This window comes from Nestor notabilis, unplaced genomic scaffold (genome assembly GCF_000696875.1).
Source record: "Nestor notabilis isolate BGI_N333 unplaced genomic scaffold, ASM69687v1 scaffold15888, whole genome shotgun sequence".
NCBI lineage: Eukaryota > Metazoa > Chordata > Aves > Psittaciformes > Psittacidae > Nestor > Nestor notabilis.
In genome coordinates, this window is record NW_009938872.1 from 39,448 (window position 1) to 57,381 (window position 17,934).

Below are 17,934 nucleotides of genomic sequence, written 5' to 3' on the forward strand. Positions count from 1 at the left end.
ATCAAGGGATGTCTCCAGATCATCGTTACTTGGCAAACAGCACACATAGCTAGAGATGCACTGGCTCTTAGTTTTTAAGTGAGACATAAGGACAAGAAGTTCATTGACTGAAATTTAATTTATATTTCCATATTTCAATCTCAGCCAAAGTTGATATCACGAGAGCTTCAGAGGGAAGCAGGATTATGCTTTTATTTTCTTATTCAGAAAATATATATCTATTCCATTCTTGAGAAGGACATTTTTTTCTCTCCTTGAAAGGTAATAGGAATGTACTTTTCTCTTTTACCCTTTCCCTTCTGTACTTCATGGTTATTAAAGCTAAAACAATTCAAGAAGTAAAAATTCATGCCTTAAATTAAACCCTCTCCTTAAGCATTCAGTGTTAAATAAAGTAAGCAGTAACATCCTCCTCTTTGATGTTCAGAGCTAGACAAACAGAAGTGGATAAGCTCTATTTATTTGCATGTATCCTTAGCTGCCTCCACTTCTCTTTCATACCACATTAATACCTGAAAATGGGAACTGCTTTTATTTCAGGGTAGCAGGTGCTTCCTCTGCTGTTACAGGCTCCCCTAGTCTGGTCTTTTCTGTTTGGTGACACCAGGGATTATTTCAGGGAGAGCTAATTTGTCCAGGATGCATCATTCATGGCTTTGTGCTCATTGCTCCAGGTTATGTTCCCTGCCTCTATCTGTATAACATAAAGATAAGTGGCAAACCCCACCTTTCAAACTAAATTCAGTACTGGTAGAAAGAGGTTAGCTGGTGAGCACTGCTTCCAATCAGCATTTTACTCATACAGGTGAACATGTGGTGTAAGTGTTACCTGCCCAGGCCACCTGCACCCCGCACTTTGTGTTCTGTACTGAGGACCCTGCAAGTGGTCAATATGAGCATGGGGAAGCTGAGTTATTTACACTTTCCTGTCTGCCTTTGGTGTACATTTTCTGTCTTTGCCAAGGGGTGGGCAGAAGAAGAGGCTGTTCCACAGCACTGGACAGGTACCTGTGCTGGGGGGAGTCCAACCCTGTGCTGGGTGGTACTGAACTAGGCTATTGAGCTCCAGTGTTGGTTTGGTAGTTCTTTGATAATACCATCAGAGAAAAGGGATTCACTCAGAAATGAATCTATAGAAATAGGTCCTAGTCAGAGACCCAGTTAGTTTGGATATGAGTGGAGAAATTCATGATGGTGTATGTTCACTGATCCCCAAACTAGCCTAAGCAAAGACACACGTTTGCTATGTCATCTGCATAGAGGGTAAATATCTTTAGTGTGCAGGCCTCATCATCCCTGGCACTGCAGCAGCTATTCAGACCCCCTTCATCTCTCCATGTCCTACTGGGAGAGTCCCTCCACAGCCAGAATCTAGCAGGCTGAATAATTTGCTTGAGCAAATTAATCTAATTATGTGACTGTCAGGATGTAAGAACTAGAAGGGAAACCCCCTCAGTGGAGCAGACTGGGACCACTGAATACCAGAAAAAAAAGATGTCTGAAGTGCAGAAGAGAGGCACTTTCCCACTCACCATACTTGGAAGGTGACAGAGGAGTCAGGCTGAGCCAGACCTTCATGCTGTTTCAGTGTTATGTCAAAGTGCCATCTCTTCTTGAAATCTTTCCTGATGCGCATTGCCCCAGCCCTCAAAATAAAGGAGGGCGGAAGAGCAGGGAAATTCCTAGTTCTAGGTGTATCTAGAGTAAGAGAAAATAAGTTTTCCCTACTTCTATGACAGTATTAATAATAAATCAAAAGGAGAAGGGATTTAACCTTGCATGTTTATTAAGTATCACAATGGATGTGCAGCATATAGTACAATAACTAACTCTGACAGTGCCCTCTGGTATATAAGCTGGTGGAAGCAGGTAGATAGATACCTCTAGGGAGGCTACTTTGGAGGTTAAAATCAGGCATGGCTCAGGCATATGGAAGTAATAGAGTAAGAAAAGGACAGTGGAAGGAAGCAAGTGGTTTTGAGAGTATGATTAATGGTCTTTTTGGTGGTAGGACTGCGTTAAAATCTGAGCCTATCTAGCTTCTGTCCTCAGAGCATTTTAATCAGGCAGTTTGTGATGCTGGAAGATGATCAGGGCAGGTCACCAACTCACATGCCAAACTGTAATCCTTAGTACAGGTTCCAGTTATCTTTTTTGGCAGCTGTTGTGAAGGTGGTGATTAGAGCGCTTTGGAGGAGACTAGGTTCAGAGGGGTTATGGGGCCATGACTCTGGAGAATGAGGTGTCTTCTGTGGTGACATGGCCTTTTCTTTAATGTCATTTTGCCTTCTGTATGCACGTGGGGAGAATGGTGGCGCGGCACCTTGACGGGTCCACAGCAGTGAGCAGGGCACACGGCAGCTGGCTTCAGTAAAGTGCCTGGCCACACAGATGTGTCCTTACTTGTTCAGAGGTTGAAACGATGGGGCAGGAGGGCATGATGTCATTGTGCCAGCCCATTCTCGTGCCTATGTAGTGCAAGTGCAGAGAGACTTGTTTTTCAGGCTATCTATATTTTTAGGATTTTGTTAGGCTCTCTCACCAAGCTTAATGGGAAATATCCCTCCCAGAGTGTTCAGTAATGCCCACATCTCCAACAAGAATTCCTACCTGAGACCATTGCTGATCTACAGCATGAGAAATGCTCTGCCATTCACAAAATGTAGATTAGGCATTTTGTGAGAGCATGATGTGTGATTTTTCCTTGTGAGATAAGATTAAGATTCTGAGATTCCCTTTGTTTTGGTTTTTATCTACAAGGTAGCGTAGGTTCAACGAGCTAGTAAAGCTTATGTTGCTATTGAGCGAGGTAAAGCATCAAATTAGCAAGAAATCCAAGTGTCCCTCCACTTCTATTTAAGGTTTTCAGATCAGCTGTTTTGGACCGATTCCTATGCACCATTTTTTGAAGAACCACAACAGAATATGTAGTTTCATTGTGGCATGTTCATTACTTGGGTGCTGAGAGTACTCAGCTTCTCAGCAGCTCCACAACACATGAAAGATGATGACAGAATCTCACTGAGATCTCGAGCTTTTCCACCTGAAATAGTTGAATAGCAGTCCATGTAGATGCTTTCAGCTTAAAAGGGTATTGGCACTGTGTAACACAGGGAAAGAACATTTCAGTACTTTCATTATGGAATTAGTAAAATTCTGATTGACCAAAAAGTGGATCTGTAAGATCAAGAGCTGATAATGTGGGGACTTGTCTCATCCTCAACGTCTGAACATTCTGCTAAATGTTTTTGCTGTGAAATATTTAGTGTCAGTTTTGATTAGTTTTAACTCAGCTCACCCTGTAACTGTTTTGTCTCTTACTCTCTTACTCCCTATTCATCTCAACCACAAAAAGTGTTTTTCTTATTGCCGTCAGAAGGTGATTTATCTCTATACATAATAATACTTTTTTACTATGTCTAATGAGCCTCTTTATCACTTATTGTTTGGGTGGTTTATTTGAAGCTTAAAATATTTATAGAGAGAAAAAATTATATAAATCACTTCCAGAGAGTGCTATACAGTGATATCACATAAATGCAGCTAGCATCAGCATAATACAAGAAGTTAATTTGCACAAGGTTAACCTGACAAGCTCTGGGACTGGTACATAATGCTTAATCTTAAATGACAAAGAGTTATTAATTTTATGTAGTTCTTATTTTCACATTAACTTTCTCTTCTGCAAAGCATTATTACCTTCCCATTGTTTGTAATGCTGTAGTCCTTTTTAGTTAGGGCCTTTTTTGTAATGCTGTAGTCCTTTTAGTTCTCTACAGAGGAAGACGTGGTGCCTCCCTGAAGAGCTTACTCTTACTACACAGACAAGATAGGTAGAAAGAGGGGACACTAGAGAGTGGTGTGATTTGTCAAAGGTCACACCACAAGCCATCAGCAGAGTGAGAAGCAGAATCCAAATCACTTGAACCTCCTACCAGTACCTAGTGACCATTCTGACTCTTAATATGTCACTGTTCTTATTGTTCTTTTTTTATAGTTCGGGATCGAGTACGATCAAAAATGGAGAGAGATATTTTGGCAGAAGTGAATCATCCTTTCATAGTCAAGCTTCATTATGGTAACTATAATAACATATAATTCATGTTTGTTCTTAAATTGGTTGGGGAATATTAACTAGATGTGTTATAATTTCATGCAGATACCCCCCATCTACTTATGACAGTCTCTGACGAAGTCATAGAGTCTACCTGTGTGAAATTCTTTGTTTATGCTAAAGGAGAATTTTGGTATAAGTAGGTTTTAGCCATTCCTCCATCAAAATACATCATTTTGTCATAAAGTCTGATGTGATAGATAGTGCTGGTGGGGTAGCTGGTGAGTATACATCTGCCAACCCTCTCATCTGCTGTCAGGTATCATTTAGAAAACTAGAGAATCTGAATAACAACTGGTTTTAATAATCAGCACCAGATTTGTGTATGTGTGTACATGAATGTGGTGTCTTTCTGGAGTCGCCTCCTGCCTCCCCAGCTCCCCAAGGACCCCCAGTATTACTGTAAAGGGTCTTCTGAGGACATTTTGGATAGTGTGGGCTCTCTTCTTGCACAGGCCTGGGAGCTTCTCTCTATGCCTAGCTTTCAGTGAATCCTGGTGCCTTGTGCAGTGGAAAGCAATATTAATTCATAGCTGCTTAGCATGAAACTTAATATATTAGTAATGCGTTGTTGTCTCTCAACTGATACCACTTTTCCCATAGTCTAAGTTTGATTTCTTAGTTGTATACAGAAATTAAATTTTTCTCCTCTCAAGTTGCTGAAATGACAGGGAAGCTAATGGCATGAATTATAGGCTGCTAGTCAACAAGATTCATATTTTGGAGACTTTTACCTTGATTCAAACTTCCAACCTCTCAATCCTTTTCTAATGCAGCATTTCAAACAGAGGGAAAATTGTATCTAATACTAGATTTCCTGCGGGGAGGGGATCTTTTCACAAGACTCTCCAAAGAGGTAAGATATTAGATTTTTAACTTACAAATGAAAGACTCTCCTGAATTTCCAGAACTTTGATTAAGTTGATGAGAATATTCCTGTAATATATATGTAATAGAATGGTATCATCCTGTATCTTTAAGAGGGTTCTTAATGATTGTATTTGAATTATGCTATAAGTAATGCAGCAGATAGCATTGAAGCATCACTGTTTGAGAAAACTGCACCACTAATAAGCCATACTCATAACAAAATAGCCCCAGACTCATTGCTTGCAAAATATATCTTGCATGTGATGAGAAGCAGTCTGAGAAATCAATCCCCAATACATTTTGCCCTGGAGACAGGCAGAGAACCACTGGAAAAACACAGCCACTGCCAGCAGAAGGAAGAGATGGCTGTAGGCCAGGGCTGACCCCTCCAGCAAGGATGCAAACAGCAGAGCATCAGCCAGTGAGCAGCAGAAGAGCCGTCTCCTGCAGCAGCTGCTGGGAGCAGGTCAGAGGCTATGCACCATGCCAGCTGGGGCTTGGAGGGTGGCTGGCTCAGCCCTCACCTGCTTTCCTGCCCGCCTGGGGACAGCTGCTGCTTCCACCACCTCCCTCGGCTCCCATCCCTTCCTTGTCCTCTTGCAGCTCCTGCCTCTGGAGGTGCTGCTGCTGGAGAAGGAGGCAGCCAGGAAACAGAAAAAACTTGTCTTGCTAATGCCTGTAGACAGTGGCAGTGTTAGGGTTTCTAGGTTCATTTAGCACTTGCCTCTGTCTCCAAATGCCTCTGTCTGCATTCCTTGCAGCAGTGCATCCTCCTGAACTTAGCCTCAGAGAGGGCCCTGCAGGCAGCACAGAAGGCCCCAGGGAGGATGCCTGCCACCCTGGGGCTCAGTTGCACCCCAGTGTTCTCTGTCTTCAACATGATGTCCCCAGCCCTTGGTCTCATTCTATGGTGTGAAGGCAGGGGTGCAGGCAACCACCTAACACACAATCTTTACAGATAAGGTAGGGACCTTTCAAAAACCATCTTGAGGAGCAGCTATGTTCACTCAGTTTGTGGAGTTACCAGTGGACTAAAAAAGCTGTGAAACAGCACTTTTATTCAAAAGTTCCCTGACCTTCTTTTTTCCTCATCTGATTCTCAGTTTAGTGACATGCTGCAGGCTGCCATGTGCACCACAGCTTGGGGAGGATCCCAAGTACTCACTTTCAAGGCAGACATTAGCAACAGGTTTATTACACTGCCAAGTAATGATACTCAGTACATTGGTAGCAGTTATTTTTTTAACAGGAGGAAAAAGATTAAAGAATGTAAAAATATCCTTGTGCTGTTTTCTCATTAAATCAGGCTTTGTTAATGAGTGTGCTTGTTTTAGCAAGGGCCTTTTCTGTTTCATGGAGGAAGAGAGAAGTGACTCTTTCCTACAGAGGGCAGTTACCCATTCTGCAGAGTCAGGAAACTTGAAAGTAAAAGAGAACAGCTGAGATTTTGTACTCCTTTAAAATTTCACATTTTTCCCAAGGCTTTTCCAATGCAATGCACCAAGTTCTCTTCTTTATACTGTGAAGAATGAGTCCTCTCAACGTGGTAGTCCTTTTACATACTTCTTTTTTCAGTGGTGGCAGCTCATCTTGTGTACCTGTACTTTGCAGCTGTTTAGTGGCAAGGTACTGCAAGGAAAAAAATATGGGAAAACTTGTTCTACTTGAAATTTGTTATGTATGGTATCAGTGGTATTGATTTCAGTGGACTTTTCAGTTAGAGCATGTGTGCATGCAAAGCTTGTCTCTCTCCTGCTTTTTCTTTCTGAGACATCTGACTTTACCTAGATGTATCTGTATAGATTAGATTTCCCCTGATTCTGTTGATTTCACCACTTGCCTATATTATTTATTTTAAACCTTATAAATAATTTAAATTTATTTTGATAATTAATGCAATTTTTATGTTCAGACCAATTAAATTTTTAGTCAGAGGTTTTTCTGGTGTATCCTTTTTCTTTCTAGCCTTTGCAGTGATACACTTAATTAAATAATGTGATATCTGTTTTCTGAATCCTCTCTTTTTGCTCCCAGCCCTCTGCAGCTTCTCAGAGCACTCGAGTATTGTGGCTGTCCCTTCCAAGACCAGAGACTTAATTTTAAAAATAAGCTCAGGAACTTCTATTGTAGATATTACATGACATGTAAATTTGTATTGAGCTGACTCATTTTACTTCTGTCATAAGTAGTATTCACACTTGTGTATCCAATGTATTGGCTTCTCTTTCTTCGTTATTATGGTTGTACATATTGAAATTCAATTAAAGAAAACATCTGGGATATAATGAAAATTGAACCAAAGAGGTTTCTTGCCATCTGAGTTTTTTTGAGCTTGGTGTTTTTTTCAATTACAGAAGTTTCTTCCCACCTAAAACGGAGCTTTCAGTGTTAGCACTATCCATATCTGCTATAGAAAGGAAACAACTGTCCTCAGTTTAGACCTCATCAGGTCCTGGATGTTAGACAATTCAACACTGCTTAGGGCATCTGTACTGAGATTCCTTGAACCCTCAATGCATGGTGTTTTAAATCCATCTCTGAGTCTGTTCATGCCATGTATTCTGCTAAGATTTGGAAGCATTTCACTTCCCAAAGAGGTTACCCCATGTTATTTTGTGGGAATTTGGTAGCCAAATGCCACAGTTTTAGCAAATTAAGAGATATGAAAGAAATGAGAGCTACACTAAATGTATTGAATTTTGCTAAGGAGTTAGAACCATATTCATGTTACTATGACATGATGTCATGTAAACAGATCAAACAGATGAATGAGAGCAGCATGTTTTAAGGAACAGAAGTACTCAACAGATTACGTTTGTTTTATAAGGAGAATCTGGAAGAATTGTTAGTGTAAGCTCAGGCAAACTGTAGAAAATTGAACCTGATATGGTGGCCCTTCTTGCATTCCTGAGTTAGACAATTCCTTCCCCATGTCTTTTAATGCAAGCCAGACCACCACTGTCCAGTAAATAGATGTGTTCTCTTCCTTCTCTCTAGGTGATGTTTACAGAAGAGGATGTCAAGTTCTACTTAGCTGAGCTGGCCTTGGCGTTAGACCATCTCCATGGTCTTGGAATTATTTACAGGGATCTAAAACCAGAAAAGTAAGTTAACAAGAAAGAGTGAACCAAAACGTAAGTACATGAGCTTTTAGGTCATTTCTGCTCCTTGTCACATGATCAAGTTAAAAGGTGCCAGAGGCTGTGCCTTCATTTTTATAAGTAAGACTTATAAGTAAGACTACATGAAGACCCTTACCATGAGTGATAGGCTTTTCCTATCATATCATTTTAGCATGAGGCAAAATATTTTGACTGTGCACCATTATGATGGGACCTCCTTGTGCCTGGCCTTCAGTTCAGTAAATGATCTCAGCATGGCATTCAGATCTCTGTGTCCTTGACCTCAGTGCCACTGTTCTTGATTTACAGCATTTAATCTGGCCTTCCTCTTGCTTGGGTGTAAAACGCTCAAAGCAACTGTGCTTCCAGCTCATACAAAATAGGTTGTGGCACCATTCAGTTTTATTGTAGCTATTGCTAAAAGTAAATGAGCATCTCTGAAAACTAGTGTGCATATTAGCTCATGAGATGTGATAATCAGGATTTTAAAACCACTTTATTACTAATATTAATGATCCAAAATATTTTCCCAATAATTATTCTCCCTTACATTTGCAGTTATTTTCTATTCCTAATGTGCTGTTATGGAGCATTTTTCTTTCTCCGTTTTATTTGCAGTACATCGGTAGACTAAATGACGAAGTGCTGTCCCTGGGAGTGACATGATACTGTCTTTATTTCACGCCACTTGCCTGGTTCTTTGCCTGCATCTTCTGTGTCAGCTCCAATAAAACAGGCTACAGCATTTCAAAGTTACCAGCCTTTTTAATGTAATCGTGGTTGTAATTTAAAAAAGATGACCACTAAGGGCAGTCTGTTTGGCTGTTGCTTACACTTGCAAAGTTTAACAGCAGCGCAGCCTTTTCCTTCTGTGACATGAAATTTAAAAATATGCAGCTCTTTCTTTGAAATGGAGTGCTATTGCTTTCACACTCATGGATAAAGTAAGAGACCAAAAGTGATGGAAGGTGGACTTTGTAGGTGAGAATTTAAAGGGGAGGAGGTTCTGCAATACAGTACTATCTGATTTAAACTTTAAATCCAAGTTTATGTTTTTGTTAAAAAAATAATAGTACTATATGAATTCATACAGATGTATGTAGTGAGAGTCCTTTGGGCTAGAGAGCTTTTCACAGGTAACCGGAATTCTCAGTCTTCTTGCTTATTTATGCAACCAAAACTGAAGAAGAGAGTCATTGGCAAATCATAGAATCATAGAATAGTTAGGGTTGGAAAGGACCTTAAGATCATCTAGTTCCAACCCCCCTGCCATGAGCAGGAACACCACACAAATACAGGAAGTCATCCTACAAATTAAACAACTGGAGGGAGAATGGTACCAGTTTGTTACTAGTATGAAAGGCAGGTAGGGAGCAGTCACACCATAGCTGCCACTGCTGCATGCTGCTTCATTGTCTGCCAGCAGCTCTTCAATTTCAACTTCATTCTGAATTGCTATTTTATTTGTTCAGCATCAACGAACATGTACATGATAGAATAACTCCGATTATAGGTTTTGAGTTTCAAACTTTGTTTCTAGTGAGCATTAGTATGAATCACACAATACTTTTTCAGTAGTTTTTCAAGCTAACACATGACATATGAATCTGCTATTAGAAGGTATCCAAATAAGAGCCTGTATATTCAACTATAAGTCACAGTGCTGTTTCATTTATAGGCACATGCCATAATTTTTTGCTTTAGGAGAAGTTAGAAACTGAGGAGAAAAATCAGTGCATATGGAAACTATTCACTGTATTTGAGATACTGAGAACCTGATTTTTAGCGTTCTTAGAATTGAGTGTCACTTTGTGTTTCAAAGCACATCTTTCACTGACTTCAGCTGCAAGTGAGAGCACTTAAAATTTCTTCAGACCAAACTGCAGTGCCTCAAATCAAGGATCAGTGAATTGAGAAATTAGAGGTAACCCAAGAAGGTGACATTGATTTGCCATTGTTACACAGAAGCATGTTGAATAAGAACATACTCTAGGTTTAGAGTTGAAAAGGAACAAATGGAATCCACCTCTCTGGGCATTTGTATCTAAGATGAGGCCAGCCAGCCATGCCCCTCACTGTACTACTCTGCTAAAATCCCTGGGTATTACCTGTTCTGCCTGTTCTCTGCAAGTAAACAAAAACTATCATCATGTAACTAAAGACATTTATACAGCGAGATGACAGTGTAAATTTAAGGTGGCAGCCCTTATTCTTATATTTCCTAACTTTTGATTATATGGTTTATGGTCTTTGACGTACAGTTAAAAAGATACCAGTGATACCGTTGAACCTGGACACAGCTGTCATAGTATAAAATTAGTTTACATGAATATAATTATGATTGTACAGGAAAGAGAGTGACCCAGACTGGTACAACTCAAGTTTGTACCTGGAGATAAATCAAGTAATCTATTTGATTGAAAACCACATCCTTTAAAAATAGCTTTATAAATGCAAAGTCTGTGTGTAGTCATGCTTAGGACAGCAGGTCAGTAAAAGCAGTTTGAAGATTTGTGAGGGTTGATCCTGAGGCTAAAATGTTGTTATTGTTTTGAAACAAAGAACTGGTTGACAATGACGGTATTCTGTAAGAACACTCAAACTGAACAAATAAAATGGAAAAATCTCATAGCAAGAGGATATCACTCAATGGGATTATAGCCTAGTTTAAGCTTTAAAAGTAGTCTGTTACTTCTGTTTTTTACAATTGCAAAATTTGGTTTAGAGGAAATATTTTTCTCAAGCCTGAATCACATTAACAACTTCTCTTTTTTCCCTTCCACTAAATAATACTAGTTTATTTCAGATTAGCCGATCCTGCAAACCACAGCTAAAGTAATTGTCTTTGTCACAATAGAATTTCTACTACTGGCAGTGTGGGATAAAAAGGAATTGTAGAACAATAAAGATAAAAAGAGAAGACAGAAAGTATGATCAGATAATGTTTGTTTCTACAGTCAAAGGAAAACTATTTGTCTGTTGTTGTAATTTGGATGCTTAGAAGCAGGTACATTGTTCTTAGCTTCTTAATGTCACTCTAAGCTAATTCAGTGCAACTGTTATCTTCCTTCTCACTGCTAGCATATTATTTTCTTTTTACATCAAATGTAATTTTCTGTTCATAATTGTAGTGTTTTAAGTGTTGGCAGATGGCAAACATGGAAACACCCAGCTGTCCAAAGGGTGCTGGCAGGGGCCACAGGGGAAACTGCAGGCAGCTGAGGGCACCGTGTGAGGGTGATTAGGGAACATGAGACAGAGGAGGGACTGTAGATCAAATTTTAGGGGATATAGGATAAACACCCATAGGAAACCAGGATCCATTTATGTTGCTGCTCATGCAAACACTTAGTGTGATGAAAGTCTGTTGTATGCTGCTGCCTGACTTAACCTAAGACAGTATTATCAGTCTGATAGCTGTGTTGGTACTGCTTCCATCCCTTTAATGAGGGTAAGGTATGAACCTTCTGATGAGGGCAAAGGTACGAAAAAACATGTATACACAGAAAAGCAGCATGGATTTTCAGTAGGAAATTTATGATATTAAGGTCTTTTCCAACCACGACTATTCTATGCTCCAATGAAATATAAAAATGATGTTTCTGGAGAAAACCCCACAACCTTTGTATTGCATTGTTATTCATAGGGGCTTTCGGAGTGAGGGGCAAAGTGTTGGGTTATTTCTGTGAGCTGTACTCTCCCTTGCTGTTTTTCCAGGGCCAGGTCTGTGGAGTTAATGTGTTCAAGCTCACCTCCACACTGGCAGGTGTTTTATTCTGCTTTTTTCTGAAGCACAAGCCTCTCACTTATGGATTGCAGTCACAGTAATAAATTTAAACATGTCTGGTTTAGGCTAGTACATGAAGAAATCTGGAGAGAAAGAAGAGAGGTGAAGATGGTTTTATCAAAAGAAAAAGCTTTAATTATCAAACACATAGTAGTGACTCAGCTGCTGGCCTTTGTTTGATGAATTACACAGTAACTATGTTCTAAACACACAAATGAATGACACAAGATCATCTCTTTTCAATTATGTTTCAGCGCAGAGAAAGCTTTCACAAAAGTATAGCCCAATGTGTTTGTTTCACTTTGTCTTATTTTCTTCTTGAATAATTTAATTAAAGTGACTCTCTAAGAGAAGGGAAATATAAAAATAGCTGACACCTCGCTAGGCCATTTTGAAAAGAGAAATATACTAAATCTAACTAGAACTGAAGAAACACCACTCTCATTACTGTTGGCATTTATAAGCAGAAAAATTACCCCCCAAAAAAAATTATTTTTCAGATTCAGCTTTCGTTCTTGTTTCAATAAAAACTAGCACTGCTTTTGTGAACTGCAGTCATTTTTCTCACAGAAATTTTGGAGTGTCTTTGTGAGAATAAAATATGTTGGCAGGTGGCAAATGTGAGAACTCTTGAACTTAGCTTCCAGGCTGTATTTTCATTTGTGCTTCCAGGCAGAATAAGTTAGCAGGGGCTGAGATCCATGCAGTTACGCTGTGACTGGTCATTGTGCTCTATGATCACTTCAGCATGAACCTAACTACCTGTGCAGTTAATTTTAGTTCCATTGAGTCCAAGCAATTATTTGTGTGCTTACTTTTACTATAATGAGAAGAGCAGGAAACCTGTAGGTCCTTCTCCTGCTGGAAGCAAATACTCTGTGGCTGTGTGCTTTGAACACTATTCATTCTGCACTCAGCTTGCGTGCCCATCCTAAGCATGCTATGGATTAAGGAGGAGTCTCACTGGGCAACTGCCGCAGGCCAAGCGTGCTTCAGACATGAGATTAGACAGACTTTTGAGGATTGTTTTTGTTTATGGAGGCATATAATCCACTGAGGGTTTGTTTACACATGTATTCAAGTCTTGCGTATCTTCTCACCTGTTCTGAGCATGTTTTATTCATGTTTGTTAACTGCATTCTGCCTGCCTAATGAATGTATTTTTTTCTGCTTTACAGCATTCTTCTCGATGAAGAGGGACACATTAAGATAACAGGTATGTGAGGAAAAACTTTATGTCTGTAAGCTGATTTTTTTTTTTTTTTCTGCAGTATGTTCCATGCATCTTGGTCTTTGCTTGGAAAGAGTTTCCTTACAAAAACTCAGAAGCCAGAAGAGTGTGAGTGTTGGGCTTCTCTGGCAATTCATCAAGCACTCATGCTGCACAGCACATGGAGAACATAGCGGTTTTTTGGTAAAGTTGTACACTCGAAGCATGTACTCTTGGCTGCTTACCACTGTGGATGGAAGGATGCTTCCAATATGTGTGCTCACTCCAGATTAAATTCTCTGAATTATAGCTGTGCAGAGGACACCTGGAAAGGTATCCCTTTGCCATCCTGGCCATCCTTTTCACTGGTGTCCACCTAGGATTGTTATTCCTAACGCTTTGGTTATCTAAGCAAAATCCTTACCAGCATTATCTTCACCAAATTTGAAGTGTGTATTTCTGCTTATTTGAACTCTTTCTTCTGCTTTGGGCCAGAATCTCATTCTGAGCAGAGAAAATGATAAGCCTATTTTCAGGACGTATTAACAAATGCCACCCAGGCACTCCATATCAGCCTGGCTTCAACACACACACATCTGTGGCCTTGCTGCACAGAGTCAGAGGGCTTTGTTGGCTAGTGGGTGTGATTTGTTTGAACAGTTTAAGTGAGCAAAAACTTAAATAATCGTTTTTATAGACCTGACAAGTCTTTTTTTGTTTCAATTTATTTAGATTTTGGTCTGAGTAAAGAAGCCATCGACCATGACAAGAGAGCATACTCATTCTGTGGGACAATAGAGTACATGGCCCCGGAGGTGGTCAACCGACGAGGACACACACAGAGTGCCGACTGGTGGTCTTTTGGCGTACTCATGGTAGTGGAAAAGTTGTGCTTGTCTGTTGAAGGGGTGGCTATAGGAGTGATCAGATCCCTCAGATAAAAAGTACTGCTTTCAGCAACTAAGAGTTGATAGAGAAGTAGATGTGTAGTGATTGCTTGGTCATTTTCATTGCACCAGCGATAGCAAACCAGCTGCTCCTGGAAGTAGATAAGGTAGAATTTGGCCCCAGATTCTCTCTCTTCCTTCTTACAGTCCTTTGCTGTCTCAGTTGGTTACCATGAGCCGTAAATATTTCTACTGCACAGAAACAGGGTAGGGCAAACTCAGAAGAGCACAAGCATTTCAGAAGAAACACCTACCTAGTTACTAACCTGGTTTCTGTTAGGAGACAATTTCCCAAGCAGCAATTTTCAGATGCTAGGAACAGCCTTTTAGAGAAACTCAGAAATTGACTCTTGTCATCTACAAAATATAAATCTAAAAGGCCATAATTTAGACAGCACTCCAAATGTTTCACACGACCTCAGTAGTTTTTTTGCCATTCATCTGTTTTCTTCACATCAGCATTGATGACTCTTGCTCCACTAATGAGAGTCAGGTAATTTTGAACTGGTGGTGGGTCTCCTATAGTCTTATTAATTGGTGGGAGAATGTGACTAACAAACCTCTCTCTCTCTTCTCCTGGTGGGAAAAGAAAATAAATACATACAAGCACCACATCATCCTCCTTTCTTCTTCTGTACCATATTGCTATGTCTTGATTTTGGCTAGTTTGGGATGTTTGCTTTGTCCTCAGTGCGTTCTGAAGCTGGTTTTAAAATTATGTATGTGAAACAGCTTTAAAATTACTGCTGTTCACAAGGGAAAATCACCAGAAACAGACACAATTGTATCAACTGGCACAGAGGAATAGCTAGGAATCCATCTTTCTTACATGTCTTTACATTGGATTAACTACACAAAAGTTACAATTTTTCCCCACTGTTGCTTAACCTTTATGAGTCCTGCAAGCTATTCTGGAGGTAGTTTAAATGGAATCAATACGAGAAACTGCTAATTCATTCTTTATGCATGAAAAAATTGATGAAAATTTAGTTAAAATGCAGTATGAATTTACAAAAACATCAGTCACGATAGATTAATCTGGTATTTTACTTGATGAAATAGCCATCTTTTTCTAAACAAAGTAAATGAAGTGGATCTCATGTGTGTGCCTCTGTTATAAAAAGTAGTATTTGATAGAGTTTTGCAGGGGAAACTAATTAGTTGAAGATTGTCCAAAGATGATATACTGCCTATACCGTCTATGAACACATCACAGGGAAAAGCACCACAAAGAGAAAGGAGCTGTTTCAGCTAAAGAGTAATGTTGCCCCAAGAGCAGGTAGGAATAAACTTACTGTGAAATGTAGCTATTCTGAAAATGAGAAGCAGGCTCCTTGCTGCTTAAGAAGTAAGGCCCTGGAAAACACTTCCTAAGAAGAGCTCAGCAAGAGATACCTGACTACGGTGGAGCTGCTTGGCTTATGAGAAGAACCCAATAACATCCTCTTGAGTGCTGTAGTATTTTTGACACTCGGATGAATTGTCAGGAAAGTTTTTCAGAGAGGTTATTGAGCCCTCCTCAACCCAGCCATCTAAGATCAGCTGTTTGGATGCTAACCTGGTCCCTCCTGCACCCATTCAGCCTCTTCAGAGTGTGCTGCCATTGTTGCTGAGGAGGACAAACAGGTCTACCCCAGTGTTCAATGCAAGATCACTAACAGGCGCTGCTGCTGTGGCTCACGTTGCACCTCTCCATGGTTATCACGGCTCCCCTGCAGAACCATGGGGGAAGCATAAATTAATGTTTCAATTAATGTAGCAATGTAGCTCCATTTCATGTATGGAAGATATTTTAGGGAGCTATATATTACCCTACATACCCCAATCCATATTAAACCCAAAGTAAGCAACTGGTGCCACCAAAGGAAGTAAGGATAGGAAGAAATGTGAAAACTAGTGAAAATTTTGGGTCAGGAGGGCCTGCATTGCTGATCTAGCTGGTTGAAAGCAGTTAATCCAAGTAAATATTGTAATTTATTACCTGAATTTAAAAGTGGAACATGCCTACCTCCTATGGGCACAAACTCAAACTCATTTGTGGATGCTCAGCACTTCTGAACTCGATGTATTTATTCAGGAAAATCAATAGGTTGTCTCTCATATAATAAATATATCCCGAACCTTTAATTATTTTTTTATTATATATTTAGTTTCAGATGATAGCTGTGTCTTCTCACTACATGTCTCCAGTTAAATTATGGTGTATTTGGTGTATAGATTGTTTTTCTTTCACCTGCTAATGAATTCAGCCCCTTCCCCCCTGTTTTTTGCTAGGCTTTCTTTTTCTTTTTCCCCCATTTCTTTTCACACAAACACCCTCCCCAGGATTTAATGTATCAGAATTAGAAAAGATAAGTAAAAGCTTTTTAACTGTAAGCTAATGCTTTAAGCCTTTGAATGCTACCCTACATCTTAGAGAAAAATAGCTCTAATCAGTTCAATCTTTTTTCCTTTTTAACAATTAAATGGTTGGGACAGAAAAGGAATATATCCATACACTAAATGTGTGGGAGGATTCTGTGATGCTGTCTTGCGCTCTGCTCATTTCTCCTTGTTTTTCTTGGTCCGTCAGTTGTATGTTCTATCAGGGAAGCTCTTTTTTTTTGCCATTCTGAAAAAAACGAAGATAATTAAATGGTATCCAAATGAATTATTAGCACTTCTCGCTAAGGAATTTTCAGTATGGTGTGAAATGTACAAAGAAAATACACCAGTTGGTGAAATATGCATAGATTCAAGGGAAGTGAATGTGATAATGTAATTTTCTTACCTAAAATTTTGATTACAAGAGGGAACGTATTAAGTGAATAGTGATAAAATGGCCTGTAACCTAGCCATCAGATCAGAACAACCAAACACTCTCTTATCTGGTCTGGTCTGTGAAGAGAGAGTAATGCTACAGTATGAATTTAAGTTGTGTTAGTAGGTCTTTGCCAACCTGCATTACCTAGGGCACAGGCTAAAATCACACCAAACAGTCCTTGAAGGCAACCTTAAATGTGGCATTTTATGATTGTTAGTATCAAAGCAAACTTGTCTGAAAAAGACTAACTTCTGGTCTTGACTTATTAATTATGTTATGAATTATTTTATTAATTATTATTCAGTGGGAGTTTTGCTGTCAACAACCATCAAGTTTCATTTACCACCAGCTAAGCTTTTGACACAGGCCACAGAACTATTATCTACTCTATTCTTTTGCTGGTAGCTTAGGATGTGTCAGCAGGTATAGTTATACAAATCTTGAAATTCACTCTTTCAAAGCATTCTAGAAGACAGTACCTGCCTCGCATTTAATATGTGATGATGACTGCTGGGGCCCAAGTACAGTGTTGTGCTGGTGATTTTATCAAGACCAGGCATATTTCATTTTCTGCCTTCCTACGTCTTACTCATTGCATTGGAGATTTTGGATAGGAAATACTCTACAAAAGCTTTGCATCAAGATATCTGCATGAATAAGCAATTGACTTAAATTGTCAGAAAGTTGTGTACATGACTAATACCTTTTCAGCTGTGCTGCAAGAGTCTTGATGCCCACACTGCCATCTCTGAAGCCCAAATAAACTGGTTTGCACAATATAACATGCATATATGTAACATAATATAACAGGTCTCTTGTAAGACCTCCCAAAGCAGTGGTTCTGTAGTTCATCATCATACCAGATGATTTACCAGGCCACAGATCTCATGGAAGCTGTATCTGTTTCAGTTTAGGAAGAAAACTGTACCCCTTTGAGAGCAGAGGGGAATATAATTAGAGAAAAAAGGAGTGTGATGACTCAGTAGACAGTCCCAAATAAAAAGAAATGAGATTATACTTGTCAGCAGTGTAGTGAGTGTGTAAGTAGTGCCTTTCTTGCTGAATATTGGTGCAGAATGGA

The 17,934-nt window shown here is 39.6% G+C and overlaps 1 protein-coding gene across 1 annotated transcript in view; it reads left to right on the top strand.

The window, feature by feature from the left end:
• The window catches only part of RPS6KA2 (ribosomal protein S6 kinase, 90kDa, polypeptide 2), a 91,515-nt gene that overhangs the window by 24,111 nt on the left and 49,470 nt on the right, over positions 1-17,934 (top strand). Inside the window, exons 4-8 of the mRNA XM_010019577.1 lie at positions 3,998-4,078; positions 4,891-4,970; positions 7,982-8,088; positions 13,072-13,109; positions 13,836-13,978. Coding sequence (XP_010017879.1) covers positions 3,998-4,078; positions 4,891-4,970; positions 7,982-8,088; positions 13,072-13,109; positions 13,836-13,978 — 449 coding nt within the window. The remainder of the gene's footprint in view (positions 1-3,997; positions 4,079-4,890; positions 4,971-7,981; positions 8,089-13,071; positions 13,110-13,835; positions 13,979-17,934) is intronic.